General features: G+C 37.2%; 1 protein-coding gene across 2 annotated transcripts in view; it reads left to right on the top strand.

Annotated features, from left to right (window-relative positions):
- Positions 1–20,854, top strand: part of CORIN (corin, serine peptidase) — a 118,064-nt gene that overhangs the window by 9,504 nt on the left and 87,706 nt on the right. For both annotated transcript variants that reach the window (XM_038134464.1, XM_038134465.1), the window contains exons 2-3: positions 8,056–8,200; positions 14,283–14,732. In XM_038134464.1, coding sequence (XP_037990392.1) covers positions 8,056–8,200; positions 14,283–14,732 — 595 coding nt within the window. The remainder of the gene's footprint in view (positions 1–8,055; positions 8,201–14,282; positions 14,733–20,854) is intronic.

Here is a 20,854-nt window from a genome sequence, read left to right as displayed (position 1 = left end):
ACCTAGCTCATCTTATGAGGAATGGCAGCATCACACATATTTGCCACCAGCTGTGAGTAATAAAAAAGAGAGAGCTTAGAATTGTAGTAAATTTGCCATCAGCTGTACTATTTCCTAATCTGAACATGCTTGAGAATTCTACAAAGTTCCATTGTAAATGTAAATGTGGGAAGTATCCCCTCAGTAATTTTAAGTTTGCATCAGTGAAATGATAAATAATTGTAAATATGTACAATATGTAAGTAATAATGTAAACAATTAACATTTATGCCAAAACAGAATCATTATTCAGCAGCACTTCTTTTTAAAAATGAAGGGATTACAACATATTGCTATTTAAGAGTGATACTACTGTTCTCTAGTAATGATAAATATCCTTTTTCCCCTGTTTTCTAATTCAGATTTTGAAGACTGATTTGTACTGACTGTATATGTTGGCTAATGGTGTGTCTAATTCTTATTTATAATGAGATGGAGAACAGTTATTGGTATCACACATGGATTCCATGAAAATACTTTCTTCTCCATTTCCATCTTTTGCATGAGATGTTAAGCATAGATTACCAGTAATGGAGAACCAAGGTCAATAGTTTGCTTGTGAGTAGCTTTCTGATTTCTAAATAATATATTTTTAGGGAGACCAATTATTAAATTATTTATGTTTATTTTGATATCAAATAGATGTTTTTCAAAGTGCCTTTACAGTCCACTACATTGCCAGGATAGACCAGTGTATTCTTTTCCTGGAGAACTAGATGAAATGAGAATAAACTCAGAACTCCAGATTGTCTGGCCGCAGTGCCTGTGTCTGAGGGCCAACTTATTTCCACCTCCCTCAAAGCCTTCAGAAATGGAAGAATCAGTTATGAAAGAGAGGTTGCACCAGAGGCAGGCTCTCTTAATTGAGCATACACTGTAAAGATAGTAACTTGGGTGCTGGCAACACCACCAGCAGCACAGCATTTATCTGTCATGCCAGATAAAAGCAGATTTGGAAGTGCAAATTGGTGGCTCTGATAGCTGATTGTTCCTGAGGCAGAAATGCAGAGTGAGGGTGGGTTGTGCAGGAGGTGCCTGCAGTCCCGCTGGACAGTGCAGCAGGCTCACACCAAAGGAGATCTCGCTTGGTAGCAGCATTGAAGGGTTTCCCACACACAGGTGAGTGGAGCACCACAGGTGTGCCTTTGGATTTGGTCTCAGCAGACTTTCTGCTGGCTCACCCAAACTGAAGCTGAGGCAGCATAAGAACAGTGTTGTCACTGGATATGGAGAGACATACCTGCATGTCACCTTGTCCCTTCTGAGCTTCTTCTGCATACCTCAGTTACTCACCTCCAAAATGGTTTCAATGGCTCACAAAACTGCTAAAATTATCAGGAACTCCAAATTATCAAGAAGTCGAAATTTGTGCAACAGACATGAAGGAAAGAATATCACATAAATATTTGTAAATCTGAATTGGTGACTGACTTGTGGTGATGCCCAATTTGATTTTTGCAGCACTGTTTCTCAGACTGGATTAAAAACAGCTTGAAAAGTCTATTGAAGAGAAGTGGTCAGTGGGTCTATATGGTAGTGTGAAAGGCAAAACATCACATTATTTTACACCTTGCATCTTCTTCAACACAAATGAAACATCACTGACACAGTTACACTTATTTTAAGTGAAAATGTGCATCAGGAAGATTAAATGTGTTTCAGGTTTATGCTTCAAGCAAAAGAATCTGGCCTCTAGCATCAGCCAAATATTTCTTTTGGAAAGATATGCCCAGCTTTATATGACATCTCTCTTAGTGGGATACTCTGTATTTTGGACTGATCAATGTCATGGAAGAGAAAGGAGGTCTGATTGTCAAAATGAACTTTAATTAATTATGTCAGCAATTTGTATTTTGTCTGAGGATATGGAATTCCCTGGGAGAAGTTACAAGATTACAGTGAACTTAAACTATCGGGAAAACAGGGCATTTTACTGGCAAATAACAATTTTGTGATAATAACATGCTTTTCATGTTTGCTGATTTGCTGTATAAAATGGTTGTTTGTTTGGGTTTTTTCCTGCCTTCTGTATGAAAAGGTGTTTGGGTTTGTTTGGTTTTTTTTTCCTACTTTACTGCAGGAGAAGTTTTTTTTCCCCCCTCTAAATGGCACTATTTCCTTTTAGAATAACTATGACACTACTGTTCTTCAATTTGTGTACACTAGAATTTGGGTACTGCTTGTAACTGCAGACAAAAGCTGCTTAGTATCCAGTTTCTTATGCTACCTTTACATTTATTCGTCAGGGTCCATTTCAATTTTGCTCTCTAATTCCTCTAACACTGAAAATGAAATATTTTGCAAATTTTTGCCTGTATGTGTTTTTAGCATGTGACTTTGTGCCTTTGGAGGATTTGTCTTACCCCTTCTACTTGTTACAATGACTGTTGAAGTATGGTGTTATATTTTTTGACAATAAAGTAGTTGAATGGAGGTGCATTGCTGCCTCCTAGTATTCATGTAAACAGGACAGAACAGATAAAAAATGAAAAAATGTAGGCCATTTTCAGCTTCTGTTACTCCTTACCAGGCCTTCGAATATTATGAGTTGATCAGAAAAGGCTGTAAGAATGGGTATGGTTAAATTTTATATATATATATATATATATATATATATATATATATATATATATATATATATATGATGTTTTGTGCTTAAACATTGTCACTTCACAGGTTCAGTTTTTGCTCTGTAGCCATAACAGGTGGGAACCATCTTCCTCCAATGGCAAAGGGAAAGCTGTAATGGCTTTTTTCATGTCAGTCCAGTATCTAGAGATTTAAGACCAGCATCATAAAAGCTGATGAAATCACAAGAGCTGACGACTGAGCACTGTTTCAACATTATAAGAGGAACAGTATCAAGGATATGAAAAGAGCTGCAGATCGTTTTTTTAATCTTACATAATTATTGCTTGGCTGGATAGCAGATTCCTCAATAGCATTATGAGGACTTCTGAGGACAATGGCATTATGAGGTGACTAGTTTACTGCCCCCTGACGTTCTTTCTGCATTTCATGGTAGTACTTCCTTCTGTTTCTTTCCATTACAAACACTAAATAATGCTTTGGTGTATGGCTTGCTCAAGATACATTAATGCTTCTGATCTAGGAGATGTCTTCTACATTTCTGTGTAGAGACCCATCATGCACAGAAGATACTGACAGTCGGCAATTAGCCCTAATGATACTTCTTTACTGGGAGAACATCTGTTAGTTCTGTGTTGACAACAGCAGGAGATATTTTTGTCGAGTGCTTATACCATGATTCAGGCTGTTTTATAGACTCTAGTAACTTAGATACTTTTAGTATCTAAAAGGAAAATTGCATGCTGCCATAGGCTTTTCACCCATAAATCTTAATGTAATCTGTCATTTCTCTGCTTTAATATGACAGGCATGTTATTGAAATGACAGCGATGAGATCAGATTCTTTCCACGTCTTGCAGAAAATAAGCTGTGAATTTTGGTCCAATGAATTCTTAGTCTTTTTGCAGTCAGATGGGGCTACACACTCTTTTCCATCCCTCTTTTTTTCTCCCTCTGTGGTTCCAGAAAATAAACGGAGCAGTCTGATCCAGCAGTCCTAGATAAACCTAGACTTTTTAAAAAATACACACTGAAATTAGCTCAGAATTTCTTTTTAGTCTATTTCCTTTATTGCTGTCATTACTGAAAGAATGCCACTCAGGGAAGCTGCGGTTAACATAATTTCGTTACGGACAAAACTTCTTAGCTGTCAGAAGAAATTATCTGATGTTTTTAGGCATCCTCTCTTCTGACTATATTCTTGTTAAATACAAAACCTGTTTGTATTAAAAGCAAATTACTTGTTGCCTTAAAAAACACACACAGATATTTCCTAACTGTAGTGCACACAGTATTTAGTTCAGAAAAATATTTCTTGGATTGAGTTTTCTAATAGCAGTGGTTGGAAGAGGACTTGCACCCGTTCTTTAAGTATTGAGAATACATTTTAGTCCAGTGCTATAGATTTTTGGCTAATTCTATTTTATTTTAAAATCTTTAGCATTTAGGGTTGATTTATTTCAGTGGGCCCTCAAGGATCCTGCTTTTAAGTCTTCTTGTCCTTTCCTTGGAAAGGGAGATATATATGTATCTACCAGGTACCTCAGTCTTAGAGACTTGGAGAATGAGTGAGAGAAACTATTAACTACACAGAGAGTTGAGGGAGACTGATTTTTTCTCTCAGCCACTAACCTAGAAGCTTGAAGAGAGCCAAGGAATAAGCATTTTGCACCCTCTTTCCTTCCATAGGCCCATTTTTATTGGACGATTCCATTATTTATGTCTTTAGTCTATTATTCGTTCCTCTATTCCATTATTCATTAGAACTGAGAGAACAGAGCACATCTGCAGTTTATGCAGATACCATTGTCATTCTAGAGCGCTTCAAGCTGGTGCATGTATTCTTTATGTATTGCAATATTTGGTGGCAAGAGGAAAAGAAATACTGTCAGGGACTAGACAAACAGTAGGTGTAATGCATTCATGTTTATCTATAGGACACTTTATTAAATTCTCTTTGTTGATATAGAAACTAGCAACACTATCTCTAGTTTTAGTTCATATTCATCAGAGAAATTGACAGAAAAAAACGAATGTGGATGTTCAAGTGATGGAAAATGGTAAAATTGGGAAACTGGAAAAATTAATTTATGCTTGCATAGTCACTGATGATGATTTAAACAGGTGTATTGTTTCTCCTGAGGTCTTTTCCTGTAGAAAGGAAAAATGCAACATACCGTTTAGTTGCCTATAAATATTTACTTTGCTGTTCTACAGAACAAGCAATTCATGGTGCTTAAAGAAGCATGTCTTTAACAATACAGCATTCTTTTCTTGAGCAGACACTGAAAGCAAATTTGGGAACAGCCCATTTTAAAATCTGTGGCAGTGAATTGTCAATACAAAGATTGAGATGTATTGCTTTCAGGAGTAGACAAGAAAGAAAATGTTTGATGTTCTCATTTAGTATTGAACATTTATGTAAGGTAAGGAGTATTTACAATGCTAGTAGACTTTAGAAAACATTTCTCACAGAAACAGAGGATCACCAGAAGTTCACTGTTTTAATTGGCACACATTTAATGTTTCTGCTAGGTTGACTGTAAGGTATATATACGACAATGGCGGTAACTGCTGTCAGTTAAACATTTGTGCTTGAGATTATTAAGATCTCATGTACCTCCAGAATAATCAATGTCATCCCCTCCTCACAAAAAGAGTCAAAAAGTGATGATGGATACTATTTCTGAATGTTTTTTCAAATATATGAGAATAAAAATTTTGTTCTTTCTCGCTAAGTTTTTACTCCTGAGACAAACTCTTTGTGGAGTCACAGGTCAGAATTTACTTTGTATTACAACTGGGTAGAGTTGGACATTTCTGCTTGGGACTTGCAAGAAGTGCATCTTGGTTGGGATTCCTTTCTTTACCAAAATAAGCTGGATCTAAAACTTGTTTGTCTTGAAGAAACTAAGAATCAGCTTCTGAGTGCCTTGATCACTGAGCTGTGTAGTGATGGTCCTGCTCATTGTTGTCTGTCCCAGAAGAACCAGGTTCCTTTTTACAGAATATCATAATTTCAAGGCATGGCGTGCTCTGATTCAAGAGGGGTCTATGTTCATGTGGTTGTGATAGTCTGCTCAGTTGTAGATGTAATTTTTTAACTCGGGCCAAAGAGGGTATTGAACTTAATTGTCCAGTTTCCTGTGGGAGTGCTGAATCTACTGCATTGTTGTCTGTGTTTTCAGAAGTAATTATGGCAGAGTTGTGTTATCCCTTTGTTACCTCTGCTCAGAACTCATAAGGGAGCCTAATACAGGATGTGCAAACCCAGGTTGTGGAATTCAGGGAAGCCTGCTATGAGTACAGCAGCTAAAGCTGCTAGATTCCAGCATTACCAGAAGCAAAATGTCAGGCAGATGCAGAAGACTTCAATATGACAAGGTAGACAAGTGTGGACTGCAGGAAGTCAAGCAGGTATTGTCTGAATGTTACATGGATTGAAGTTCCTAACATTCACCCAAATCCTTAACTTTATCTGTGACTGAATGTTTTAGATGTCACTTGTGGACAAGGGCAGTAATTAAGGTGAGATATCCTGAAGTCTTGGTTTGAAACATTTATTACTTCTGAATAAGCTGCTGATTAAGAAAAAAAAATTCTGACAACCAGTTAAATCTCTGCAATATTATTTATTTTGTTGTGGGAAATGAGGATCAGATTACAGACCTTGTCATCTCACTCAGACTGTTTCAACAGACACTTTTTTTCATCCTGAGCTGGCTGTTTCAGCTTTTCAGATAAATCCAACATCTTTAAGTTTACCATCCTGCTTGCTAGATAAGTCTAGTAGTAGGACTGTGTTGAGACTGAATCACTGGAATAGGAGGAAGACTATCAAGGGAGATACTACTAGCAGCTCACACCATACAAGTACCATATGCATTTTCAGTGTTAATGTCTTTACTTTGAACAGTGGAAGCAGGGAAAGAAGTCACATGGGACGGACACTGCACTGGATGAGTCTTGAAGTGGACACATGACGTGACACTTAGCAGTGTCAGAAAAGACACATACAACTTCACAAATGCAGTTTTCTTCGCTTCTGCTGACTGTCAAGGGTCTTGCAATGTCCAGTAACCAGGAGTTTCAGGAATAGTTGATAATTCATTATCAGTAAGGAAAATTTCCTTCCAAATAGTCTTTGTGCCATGCTGGAACAGGAGACATTGTAGAATGATGGAAAGTGATTCTGCAAATCCTACTTATGCCTAAGGTCTTTTCATTCAAGGCAGTAAATGGGACTGAGGTTATGGGGTGGTACAAATCCAGTCTGTTTGCAGCAATTCCTTAAGAAATAATTCAGCTTTGGTTTGTGCCAGTCAGTCTGATGACCTGCTCTTTACAGAAGGGCACATTCAGCAGAGCCAGCCAAAGGGATAACCCACAGAGACTGGCATTTACAAGACTATTATTATATATGTTGTAGACTTCAGTCTCTTGAGCTTCTTTGGGGAGAGGCTGTCAGGGTAATGGATGCCTTTACTCTTGTGTCCTGACACAACCAACTTGGATGTGATTGATCTTCCTGACAAAGAGGATAAACTATTAGTCATCCTTTGGAAAGACACTGTCTGGAATGAACAAACCTATCATCCAGTTTCATGTTATTGCAAGGAAGATTTTATTTTTTGGTGAATTTCAAATAAAGGGGCATTGACTTTATAACAGTTTCAATATTGCTATTAAATATTTGGAATTTTGGTTTTGTTTCTGTTTAAAAACAATGACATTTCTCCAGTATATGCGATCATAATGGAGTTAGGTTTAAAAAAATATAAAATGCACGTTCAGGCCTTTGCAAGGGTTTTAATTTTTGTACTTTGTGCAGCTCAGTTGAATTCAGAAAATTGTTTTTGTCTCTTCTTTTGTATTCCACTCATAGAACAGAAAATGTGATTTGCAAACTACAGAATACTGTGTTAAATTATAATTATATAAAGTACTTAAAAAAATCAGACATCATTACTGTGCGAATAAGTCTTCTATTGTCACTTGAAGGTTATAATAGTATATTGATTCTTTAATAAAAGAAACAAGAACATGGAGCTCTTGAATAATTAGTAATAGATTGTTTTAAATTATAAAATAATCTGTATTTAGCCTTATTCCTTAAGTTTATTATGTATTTTACATTTTTTTTCAAATGAAATGCCTATCCAACATCCAGTTCATCAGAAATGTTTAGAAATTTCAATGAAGCTATAAGTCTGTGGATATCGAGTAAAATTTAATAAATTATATGGATTGTGCTAGGTTGTCCACCAGAAAGAAAATTTACATACAACTTGTCCTTAAGAATCTATTAGCCATACACAGCATATATTTAATTCATGTAGCTGTGTAATAGGGAGGGAGGACTGCTATTGAAAACATAGGAATTACTGATGGTCTCCAGCATGATAAAACTGCATTTTTGTTTTTCAGGTCTTAGGAACAGATGAGGATAATATGGGGGATGGGTGCTCTCAGAAACTGGCTTCTGCCAAGTTCCTTCGACTGTTGCTTCTGATACTGATTCCATGCATCTGTGCCCTTATCCTTTTGCTGGTGATCCTGCTTACCTTTGTAGGTGAGTGCTTTTTTAATCAAGGAGACACTTTTTAAATTAAAGAGACTAAGACTGCATTCTCAAGTGCTAATATAACTGTGGACATTAGACATATATCTTAGCGCACCTACCGAAAAAATGAGTCTACCTAGTGACTGTAAAACTAATCTACCTAGTGACTGTTTGTTGCAGAGAAATAAATCTGCTATTTACATTTGTATCCTTAAAACTATTTGAAGTATCAGTGAGGAACCTTTTCTGATTTTCTCAAGGTAGATTTTTGAGGAACACATCATCTTGAACATGTAGATAGTTTTCAGCAGCCATTTTACAAGTGCAAAAGATACTTTTGTTATCATTTTAGATCACTGCCAGTGGAATGGAATATATATCTGTTTATGTCACACATTCATATACAAACCTGGTTCTTATTTTCAGGTGAAATTTAATTTATAAATAGCCACATTTTTTTCTGAACAGCATACAAAATATTACTGTTTAAATAAGGAAAATTATGTTCATTTCTTCTACATGCAAAATATGTATCAATGCAGAACTCCAAATATGTTTTGTGGTAATTGGTTCAAGGTATTCATAGACTTCATAATGGCTTAGTCTGTTAAGTAATGTTGTGTATATGTTTTTCATAATTAAAAAGTAGTAATTTAGTAGCATAAATTTTTAAAAAAGTCTTCCCTTTGTTACTTTTAGAAAAGCTGACATATCATTAAATTGCTTCAAGTACAAAATGAAAAGGACAATAAAACTAGGTTAAAGCATTACTTTTTTCAGGAGAAAAAAAAGTTAAAAAAAATTTGCTTTCAGTGCTAAGCGTTTTTGGGGTTTCTTCATTTTTCTTTTTGTTAGTGAGAACATGTTCTAATTGAGCTTCCTTAGGTACTTCAGACGCACATCTGAAATAAGTGGAGTATTGTATCCAGTATCCAGACATAAAGATATGAATCTGTTTTCCTATTTTGAATGCTCCAATTTCAATTTTTCATCAAATAGTCAAACAGCAAGCATAGGAAGAAATTAAACATATTTCAAAAGTACTGTCAAAATCAGAACAACTTAAATCTGTTTTCTCCATTCAGTCCGTAAAGGATATGCAAACAACATTGTAGGCCTGTTCTTTTCATTTAGTTTAAGTTCAGGAAGTAAGAAAACCCCCAAAGCTAGTGAATGTTATGATTGACAGGTAGGTCTTGGGTTGCATCTCCGAACTAAGAACAGTCTGAAATGGATTAAGATCAAGTAAGTCTTGCAGTTAGGAAATACGAAGCCATTAAATTTGCTTTCCTTATGTTTAGCATTCCATTTGTATCTTTCATATCCTCTGTCCTAGATTTTCATTCTTTGGTGAGAAAGCAGATAAAAAGGCAGGTATATTTACATCAGCTCTACTCAATCTCTTTCTCAGGCATGGATTGACCTGTGATTAACATGTATGAAATCCTCTGGGAAATGGGGCCTGTTCTGATCTTACTTATGTAGCAAAAATCGTGACTGTGTCCTTTTAAGTCAACATCATTACTGTAGGGTAAAGAATAAGGCTTGATATTATAACCCAAGTCTAAAACCGGCAAAGGTCCCTTCAGAAGCAGCTTTTGAATTAGCATTTTATAATTTACTATTCTTCTCAGCAGCTTTCATTTTCTATGAATTGACAGCCTAGAAGCAAATATATTTGATGACCAGAATTAGATGACCTGATGCTGTGGACATTTAAAGTGTGTGTTGCAGAATATAGTAACTGCATGCAAAGTAGTACTTCATGTTCATTTCAGGTCAATAGTAACTGAATTCTAATACCAGTATGAAGTCTTACTGTGTAAGAAATAAGTTGATAGTATTGAGTGGCTAATAGAAATTATTTGATGGGAGTGTGAGGTTGGGGGGTGGGGGAAAGGAGAAAGAAAGAAAGAAAAAGAGAAAGAAAGGAAAGAAGGAAAGAAAGAATGAAAAGAAAGAAAGATAGAAAGATAGATTACTGCAGCTTAACTGACGTGCAATAGTTTGGTATACTATGGGACCTTCATAGTATATATGTCAACTTCTCCAGAGTGCAGAGTCATGGGTACAGACCCTGCAGGAGAGATCTCAGTTCATATGTGCTGGCCAGCTATACTAGTGAACCAGTGCTATATTTCCTTTGCAACTGTCTCATCCATTACCCATACTTCGTTAGGCTGCTTTGCTCTGTTTTGTTAGCTTTTAGACAGACTTGGTCTGTTTGAGTTTTCCTGCTCTGAACAGCTAGAAATCTTCCACAGTTTACACTGCCAGAATCTCAATTTACTAGCTTGAACAGACTATTTCTTAGATCTCTTAACTGTCCATTTTAAAGTAAACTGTCAATTTTTTAAAACCTGTCCATATTTTAGCAAAACATTTATTCCCCAAAGTGAACAGCAACCTGAAAAGATCATTAAAACTGCTAGAAAGTGTCGCTTTGAAATGAATGTGTCTGGTCCCAGTAGGTCTGTTTTGTACCAAGCACTTTGAAGGCCAGCATACTGTAGGTTTCTGTCATCTGGACATGCCCAGCTGTGGCTGGAGACACAAATCAAAAATGGTTACATCTGTTTCTTAACTAATTAACTATCTGGCTTATAATTTACCATCTACAGCTCTGTATGAACCCAAGTCTGAAGAATAGTTGGATATAGTGCGCCTGTACATATGAATAAAATGCATGTTCTGTATTGTGCTGCATGTCTGTTAGCAAACATTGATAGAGAGTAATTAATTTCTCTTCACTGAAGGGATTAAGAAAGAATTGATTGTTTTAAAGCATCACTCTGTTTTCTTAGGTATCTTGAAATTTAAATATAGATGCTAGAAAAACATACCCAGTAAGGTTAATTTAAGATTTAAGATATACTATAGTGGTTTTAGGGGAAGGGTGGGGGGGAGGATGAAAATTAAAGCAAGTGGGAGCCCAGTGCAGAGAGTGGATTCTGCAGCCTGGAATAAAGTGCCTAAATTCTCTGTGGTGCCTTTGTAAAAGGAGAGGATAGGAGGAGAATGTGGGAGAAGAAAGAGGTGACTCAGGAAGGTGACCTAAAACTCTTACAAACTGAGTGGAAACAGAGTTGTCATCTAGAGCTGGCAAGAGGGGAATGCCAGGGGCCTACGCCTGCCTCCCTCAAGGGTGTACGTACCTGAGCCAGGCTGATGTTATTTTGGAAGGAAAAAATGTTAAAAAGAATTTTAATACTGCTTATTGTCAGTGGAGATGATACAGTTGGGAAGTCCTTTTGTGTCACAGAGGTTTGTTGTGTGGTCCCCCTACTAAGAGGAGTTGTTATCACTAGGAAACTGTAAAAATAGAACAAAAAATGCTGTTGTTGGAAAGATGGGTTGAAGAAGCAAACAAGTATTTGGGGATCTCAGTGAAAGAAGTAAATGACCTCATGGCAGTGATAGACATAGTTATTATTTGTTGTTCCAGAAAAAGAATGAAGTAAGTCTGAATGAGAAAAGGACAGAATCCAGCAGGTAGCCTCAATATTTTGTTTCACAGTATTTATTTGACCATGGCATTAAACCAAAGGGGGTTTTCAAACATTTTTCAAGAGTTTACCTCTCTTGTAATGTATTGCCTCTTATTCTGATGAGTGATATATAAATAGCTAATCATTTTAACTTTAATTTTAAATCAGTAATTACAGCTCTTTGGGACCAATGTTTTACAGCCTTTTTCTATTTTTATGTTGAGTGGAAGAGAAGACATGACTCTAGGGAGGAGGAGAGAGAATGTGAAAAAATACCTTAAGCTAATCTTGAATTATGAAAAAATACTATGCACTTTCTCAAAGGAGTTCAAAAAGCTTATTTTAACTTTTTGAAAACTGCAAAAAAAAACAAAAAAACAAACCCCTGGTAAAGTTTAAAACTTGAAACAAAGTAGGCTTCTGAATTCTAGACATTCAGTTTGACCACAAATATCTGGCATCTAAATAAAGCGAACACAATTTCTGAGCACAACCTCTCACTTTTCCTTAGACTTTAGGAAATCATATTAATACTAGTCCCTATTTGTGAAAATGCACCTACTGTTTGGTTTGACCAGAGGACTCAAACAAAAACAAAATGCTGCTTAAATCATTTGCAGGTGGGAGATTTTTAGTTGCTTCTAAAAAGAAATAAAAAATACACACAGTAAATACCTCCAAACCCCAATGATATATGAACATCTGCTGGTGGAAAACCAGAAACCCTAACATTATATATATATATATATATATATATATATGCATAAAGTTCCCCTGGGTTTGTCCAGTAGAAGTTAGACGTAAAGATTTACTCACAGTTAGTGACACTGGAGCCAAAACAATCCAGCCTGTATAAATGATGATATGTTAAATTTCAAATGGTAACTGTTTAATTGAAACTCACTATATTTCAGAAATTTCACCAGTTTTTCTTGCTGTTTGCATTTTCTGTAGTTAAAGGTTGCTCAGTAAAAAAGAAAATACTGACATTGCCCCTTCTCAGTTATTCCGGTTCTCTTTTTTTCCCTTACCTGTAAAGCTTTCCAACCCAAAATCACTTCAGTTGGATTCTTCTGGCATTTTTAGTTACTTGTAGCTGTGATTAATAAACATTTCTGCCTGCCCAGTCCTTGAATTTCAGACCAGTGAACAGATTTACTCTAGCAGCAGAGTGCACGGAGAAGTGAGAAGAGGAATTCCATGATGGGAATGGGCTGAGGATACCCTCTTGGGCTCTGCGTGGTGCCTGGAGCTGGCAGAGGGGTGCGTTTGTCTAGGGACAGAGCCTGGGGTGGTGGGAGGTGAACAACGCCTAACTGAGAGGTGATGGTGCAACCAGCCATTTTGGTAAATGCAATAACCAAAACGAAATTTAAGTCTGGGAGAGATGGTGGTGGTGTTTTGTGGACATGGAAGGATCATCTATTCCAGCCCCCCTGCAATTTGGGATTCATCTGTACCAAGCAGCTAATGAAGGGTCAAATGAATATGAAGAAAAGTTACTAAAATTATCAGTTGTTGCCAAGGTACTTGGAAACATTTGGGAGACTTTATGTTTTGATGATTCCTTTTAATTATCAAGTCTAAATGAAGTGGGTCTATTATGGTTGTTAAGCTCTTTTACCCACCAGTGGCAAAAATGACTTTTGCTATTTACCAAAAATTTCTTACACTGTAATACAGAATGGTGCTTCTCTTCTAGCATTAAATGTGACTCTAATACATTTGGTTAAAGAATTTGAGATAATATTTGTCATTTTTATTATAGATAAATAAGTTATATGTTCTACACATATTTGAGATGTCTTTGTTATTTGGATTACTAGGTTGAAGATTAATTATCTTACTATGTAGTTGAAATTCCTGATGCTTTTGGGATACATCTACTTACTGTTTTGATTTTTGAATTATAATTATTTGCAACTATTCAACACATACAACTAAGGAAAGTCTGTTTTTGTCTATAATATAATAAATGATCAAAAAATAAAGCCAGAAAGTGACTAAAATTTTAGACAATAAAATCCAGTGTCAGAGAAGAATGACAAATAACTCAGGGGCCCATATTTAGCAGTGGTAGTTAAAGTACATAATCTTATATAGAGAAAACTGTACCTCTTTCCATTTTACAAATTAGTGAATATGGAATATGTTAAAAATTTATTGATTCCCTTAAAGCTACAGAATTGGATTTCTGATGATGATGGTACTATGAAAACAGATGATGCAATTTAAAAGGAATAAAAAATAGCATTGTCCATCTTGTTAACATAATGATAGAATGAATGCATGTTGAAGCTCCTTGAAATTGCACTCTGTCATTTTAAACATGTAAGTATCCGGTGACATACCATAAATATGATTAAAATATTTTAAGCTCATGGAAGCATATGTTTCTCTATTTATCCTACAGCAACCATGTTTTATGTGCTCCTGTCAGTTTGTTGCTAGATAGAATTCTTAAATTTGTCTTTAATTTTAATTTTGCTATTAAAATACTTTTTAAATCTGTGTCATTTTATTTAGTATTAATTTTCCAAAACAAATTGGTAACACTCTTCCGGGTGATGGTAATTTTGGTATTTTTTTTTCCTTTATTGCAGGAGTGTTAGAAAAAACATGCTTTTATTCAAATGGAAGTGAGGGCCTCACAGTTAATGGTGACTTTGAAATGTCTCCTGATCTTTTGCCAAATGTGGTTGAAAATAGTTCTGAGACTGATCCCACAGTGGATCTCAGCACACAGCCCTCTTCTTGGACCACCACGCCTTTATCCCACATTGACCAAATGAACAAGAACTCAAATATATTTAGAGAGTCTTTCCAGGAAAATTCTTCTGGTCCCCCAACTCAAGCCACAGTGCTCAGTCATCAGCCTGCCTCTGAAGCTGCTTTGGCAGAGGGCTCTGAAGAAAACACCCAGCTCTTTGCTACTGCAGAGGAGATGACGTGGTCTACAGATACTTCTTTTAACAACACAGAGAGGATGACCGCTCTGCCAGTATTAAGTCCTACCAGTCCATCTGTGTCACAAAAAATGGATCAGAAAAAAAGTAAGTTTATATTTTATTTGGCTCCATGGTTCTGACCCAAAAACTACAGAGCATACTACTGGCATGCTCATTTGTGTGTTTCTGTGTGGCCCAAGGAATGTGTGTCCCTTTCGATAATTTATTTTGTTGTGTACATTCCATCTTGCAGTCAACTGGTTTCTTATGAGAACATTTGTTCAACCTGTTAAGGAAGATGCTGTAAATTCTCTGAGTATGAAAACTTTAAATACATTCCTCAGTAGGTGATAATCAGATTTACCAAGGATAGAAATGAGTTACTATACGTACTAAGTCTGTAGATTGTATATGCTGTGTTTTTTTAAAACTATGTATGTGGCAAGTACACTCCTGATCTTGGCATGTAATTGCAGTTACAACTTCTTCTGTCTTAATGGATGAATTCTTCTCTAATTTGAAGCAGTTTTTCTGCGTAGCAATGAAGTTCCATTGGCATTTTTGAGTGAGAGTAACAACAATTAACTGGGATCAGGACTTTTTTTTTTTTTACTATGAAGGTAAGTGCATTTTATTAATGTCATAGTAAATGTTATTGATTCATGGTGTTAGTGTAGTGAAGAATTCCCTGATACTGTTTTGCTAATTGCTGAAACAAATGGGTACCATGTTGAAATGAAACCTTTTCTCTAGAGCTGCTTATAATTCCTTTTTTCTTAATCCAACCAGAGCACAGAGCAAAACTTACTCATAAGGTCATAGAGAAAATGTAATGTAATTCACTGATTTATCAGTATTTTCTTCTCTCCCCTAGCATATAGTGACTTCACAAGCTATTTGAATGGTGCAGGCTTTTTGCAGGTTCTATTTGCTAAGTGATTTTTCTTATGGTAGATTTCTCTCTTTTTTCTCCTCCTGCACCCCAAACTCAGAATAAATGTATATAAATGGACACTTGAATCTTATTAGTGGGTAATTTATTTACTTCTTTTTGGCAACTTGGCAAATTATCACTGTGCCAAGGAACAGCAAGAAAGCATGATGTGCTACACGACAAATATTTTCATAATCATGTTTGAGATACCTGAAATTGCAGGAAATATAGATGAAACAGTGTAAAGCTCTTTTGTCTTTTCTTACCATGTTGGAATGAACTCTTTTGAAATGCAGATAATGTGCATATGTAATATGCACGTGTGTGTGGCACATGATATTTTTCCCTACTACAGTGTTAATGCAGGGACAGCACCACAGTGACTCAGGACAGCCTTAGGGCTGGATTTCTAATCTTTTTGGTATTATACAGAGAGGCACTATCTAGCACTTTTCAAGTATGTGTTCTATTCTGGTAAGTGCAGTTCATTCCAACAGCAGTATGACTGTGTGTGTATTCAGCAGGCATGACTGCTTGGAATGCTATTGTGGCATATTATTTTCTGTGTAAAGAGAAAAGGACAAAAGGTTTTCAAAGTCAAATTTGATATACTACAGATTTCTTAAAAAAAAAACCCGCAACACAACAATAAAAAAAAATCCCATCCCAAACTGAGATAACAAAAAACAAAACATGGAAATAGTATGTTACTAATAAATAACCTCGCAGTCTTTGATTCCACTTTCAAGTGTTTTACTTATCCATATTCATGGGGACATTGTCTTAATTCTGTTGTGAAGATTTTTTAAAAAAATTAAATATCCAGAAGAATTTGATCTCATAATAACTGTGTGTTCCCATGGCTCTCCAAGACATAGAGGACTAGAAAGCAGAGGCTTTCTAGCATTGTCTTCTACTCACTTCCTTTCTTGTCCGGGCCTTTGCAAATTAAATCCTTATACTCGTCTTTAGTCTCTTAGATCTCTTTTCTTCCACTAAGCTTGCTTCATGGAGTGATACCTAAGGAAACAGAGAACATGGTCTGATGTTCACGGGAAGTTTTTCAGTATTCTGATGTGGAGGACAGTGAGATATAAATGAGTTTTGGAGCAGTGAAACTGGAATATTCTGTTGGGAGTAAAATTTTTTTTTTAGGACAAGTAAAACTTAAAGACCACATCAAATTAGTGGTAGTAGATCAAATTATTTCTCTCTTGCTTAGTGTCTGAATCCAACTGTGAACATTAGCACATGACTGAAGAAGAATAAACTAGGGCTGGCCTGCTGAGACACTTGAACACTATGTGGTAGCAGATTCCAGTGATCTGCAGTGAGTCCTGGTGAGCGGTTGTTTGTCCTCCCATGAATTGATGTAATCACTTTTGAACACATGTAAAATGGAGGTTTGGGTTTTTTAAGTGTATCTTGCAGGAAATTAACCTCTAAATGAAGTGTCAGGCTGATGGTCTATCATCATCAAGGCACACTAGCAGATCATCCATCAGTACAAGTTTGATCTGGTTCAAATGTGGGAAGGTGAATGCATTTCTGTTCATTTAGTAAGCATGTGTAACTTGGACTTTATGCTGATTTTATGCAGTACAATAAAAGATAAATGATATGTCATATGACATAGAGACTGCCAGTTCAAAGCCAACCAGACAGAATTCTGTGAACACGTTTGGACTGGCATTCATGTGGCTGTTAAGTTTTTGGTCTGATGCTAGTATTCCCAGTGCTGGATTTGCTTTACTGGTGGACCACAGCTTCAGTAAAAGACATTAATAAGAGAAATAATAAATATTGTGACCATATGGTATTCAGTGAAGACTTTAACATAAGTAAGACATTGCTGAGTTACTAACTGGAGGGGAATGAAATTTGGCACATACGACAATTATTTCAGAAGTCCTTGAAGAAGAAGGAAGTTCTTTGGCAGGAATTCTAGCAAAGAATAGATTAGTGGGTAAATAGGAATGAATGATACAACAAAGAAGAGATGAAGTAGTTTATTTCCATTTTACAAGGGGAAGCAATGCCTCACAAGTTTATTAGAAAGTTCTTTGAAGGAGACAGTGAAAATGCTGGTTAATACAACATACTTGGCTTTTCAAAATGGTGTTAACAAGAGTCTTCACCAAGAAGTGTTACAGACCTCTTCTCACAGACTGTGCGTTTGTTAAAAGACAGAAGGAAAAATAAGAATGAATGGCTAGGCTCCAGAGTGAAGAAGGCTGCTGGTGGAATCTTACAGACAAACAGTGTTTTCTAATCAGGGAAAACAGAAAATAATCAAGTAATAACATTTCTGCAAATACAAATTTATCTCCCTAAAATGAATATCTGGGAATCACATAAAGGTTTCATAGTGGAAACAGTGACTGATAAAATGTTTAAATGACTGTACCAATAGATGCGGAAAAAATGCTGGAGAGTGGGAAAAAATGTGAACTCTATCAAATACAATGCTGGACTTTCAGCTAGTGTTGCCACCAAAATAAGGACCTGATGGTTTGCTGCAGTCAGCATTCTGTCTCCATGAGAACCCTCATCATGAGGTCTACAAAGAACAAAATGGAAAGTACTGCTACGTCAGTGTGTAACTTAAGAAAGATAAGAGTTGAATTGGAAAAGGCAAATAGTAGGCAACCAGACCAGTAGAGACATGGAAAGACTTAGATGTGGGGAGGCACTAAATAGAAGGAAGACACTGTTTTCCTTCTGGAAAACAGCTGGCTTATGAGTAAGTTGTTGTGGGGGATAGTCAGACCATTTTGAGTGTTTGAGTGTCTAGGTGAAATAGAACAGTTACTCCATGTTTTTCATTAAATGAGGAGATGCTTTTTTTTTTTTTTTTTGGCCTAACAGGCAGTAAACTTAAAAAAAAAAAAGGAGACCTTATGAAACTTACTGCCACAGTATGATGGGAAAACCAGAAAGTATGGAAATACTTGGAGAACTTTGTGAAGGGTTAGTCTTTTGGGGCTTATAGAAACAATAGTCCACTGGAAACTTTGGAAACTTCAAACTTCGGAAGGTTCAAGACTTTATGTTGCCAGAAATTGTTGTTATAGTCCTAGGTGGTTGTTCCTTATATTTGCCCAATATTACTATAATTTTTCTTGAATATGAAATGGTGGCCCCTACTAAAGGTCAGCTTCTGAGTGAAATGTGACCTCTCTGTTGGGAAGCAAGTGAAAGAATATGTTTTTCCTATTGAGGGATTTGAGTTTGTGTGACTTCACATCTAAATATTTTCTGGAGGCATGGACCATGGTCCTAAGTCATGAGGACGGCTCACTGGAGAGTTTTCTGATAGCAAAACCAGCAGGATGGGAGTCAGGTGAATCAATAGGTTCAGTAGTGTTTATTCATGGCATTTAGAAGTATTTGCAGTAATATTCTACTCATCTGTCAATCAATGCTTAACAGAAAAAATACCACATTTTAAATAGTAACTATTAAAAAGAATAAAGGATGGTTTCCCAAGGAAATATTAATACAATTTATTGCTACTTTTTTCTCTTTGAAATAAAAGCAGACTGCAGTTGAGGCAGTGAAGTGGGAGACTCGATTCAGATGAAGCAGGATTCCCTGTTTTGTAATACTGATGATTTGGGGAGACAGGAAGAAGTAGAGAGAGCGAGGGCCGACGTTCTTCGTAGAAAAACATCCTGTAGATAAATGGAATATACACTGGGACAGGAAGTATGAGTATCTGATTTTGTTTCTTCCACTCACTGGTGAATTTGCATACATATATTTAATACTCCTTTTTCTTTGTGCCAAGTCTCCCATAGATCTCCCCTGCAGACCGTCTAGTAGCGCCTCTGCCATTTCACAAAAGCAGTTTCAGCGGAGAACTATACCGGTGGCCAGATCCTAACGTGAAAAGTAACACGGCCAAGCTTGATGCTCAGCCATGCCCGTCCGTGGGCGCATCCCCGCGGCCCGGCCGGCGGTGAGCGGCGGTGAGGGCCGGACGCGCCGCTCAGCACGACCCGGCCGCGCTCCTGCCCCGCAACGCCGCCAGAGGGCGCCGCGAACGCGAGTCCCGCGCCCCGCGCGGCCGGAGCGGGGCAGGAGCGGGCCCGGAGAGGGGCCTGGAACGGGGCAGGAGCGGGCCCGGAGAGGGGCCTGGAACGGGGCAGGAGCGGGCCCGGAGAGGGGCCTGGAACGGGGCAGGAGCGGGCCCGGAGAGGGGCGTGGAACGGGGCAGGAGCGGAGACGGAATGGGGCCTGGAGCGGGGCAGGAGAGGGGCAGCGGGCGCTCCCGGGGAGTGGAGCACGGTCACTTGCGCAAGTGCGGAGGAGGGTGAACGCCCCCCGAGCCGTAAACGATTACTTTAAAGAATGAAGTGGAAAAGCGCTCTCGGAAAAGCGAGTCCCTGTCTCAAAGTTTCAGAAAGCACAGGATTTATGTTTGCTTGCTTGCACCCAAGGAACCTTGGGTTTTTTCAACTTTCTAACGCATCTTTGAAACTGCACGGCTTCGTTTCTTTGCAATCCTCAACTCGGCCTTGATGTTACCCTAATTCTTTTATCATTTAACTATGTTCAATTTATACATTAAATAAATCTCTTTGTCACTACACAGCATTTCTTATTATGTATTTGGTGTTCTGTCACTACTAGAATTCTATTGCAAAGAATTCTGTGGTCTCCCACTACTGCTACGGAGAGGTTCCAGCTCACCTTCCTGTTTGGTAGGAAACAGCAATATGAAAACCCCTGTGGGATAGCTGGATGCAATATATCATGAGTGGTGCAGAAACAAGAAGTTCCATGTCTCTCTATCTCAGCCTTGTGCTGCTCATATTAAAGCCATTTTTTCCTGCTGAGGCTAAGGTATCCAATAACTGCATCCCAAGTTAGTCTATAAGCTTGAGTCTCCATAATCCCCAGTATTTCCAGCAGTGATCTAATAAATCATTTTGTCTTTTAGCTCAATTCGTGTTTAATTAGTCATACAAGTTGGAGTAGACTCAATTGTGTAAGGAGTAACAGCAGCACTGGACTCATGGTAGATTTTTAGGGTATTCTTGCCCTCAAAAATAAAAAATAATTCAAGATATTGTTAAAACATTATTTTCTCTTGAATGGAAAATGGCTGTGGTTTTTCAGATTAGCACAGAACAACCTAAGCAATGTCCTAAATATCAGGGCAGGAATTTAGCCTCTCAAATGTATCTTTGCCTTGCAAATGCAAGCATGATTAGACTAATACGGTAACTGTTAATTTTGTTGGTGGTTGAGTCCATGCTTGAGAGTGTTTTCTCTTCCAGCAGTACAG

Source organism: Motacilla alba, chromosome 4, assembly GCF_015832195.1.
Source record: "Motacilla alba alba isolate MOTALB_02 chromosome 4, Motacilla_alba_V1.0_pri, whole genome shotgun sequence".
NCBI classification, from domain to species: Eukaryota; Metazoa; Chordata; class Aves; order Passeriformes; family Motacillidae; genus Motacilla; species Motacilla alba.
This window is presented reverse-complemented; position numbering and strand designations above follow the sequence as displayed.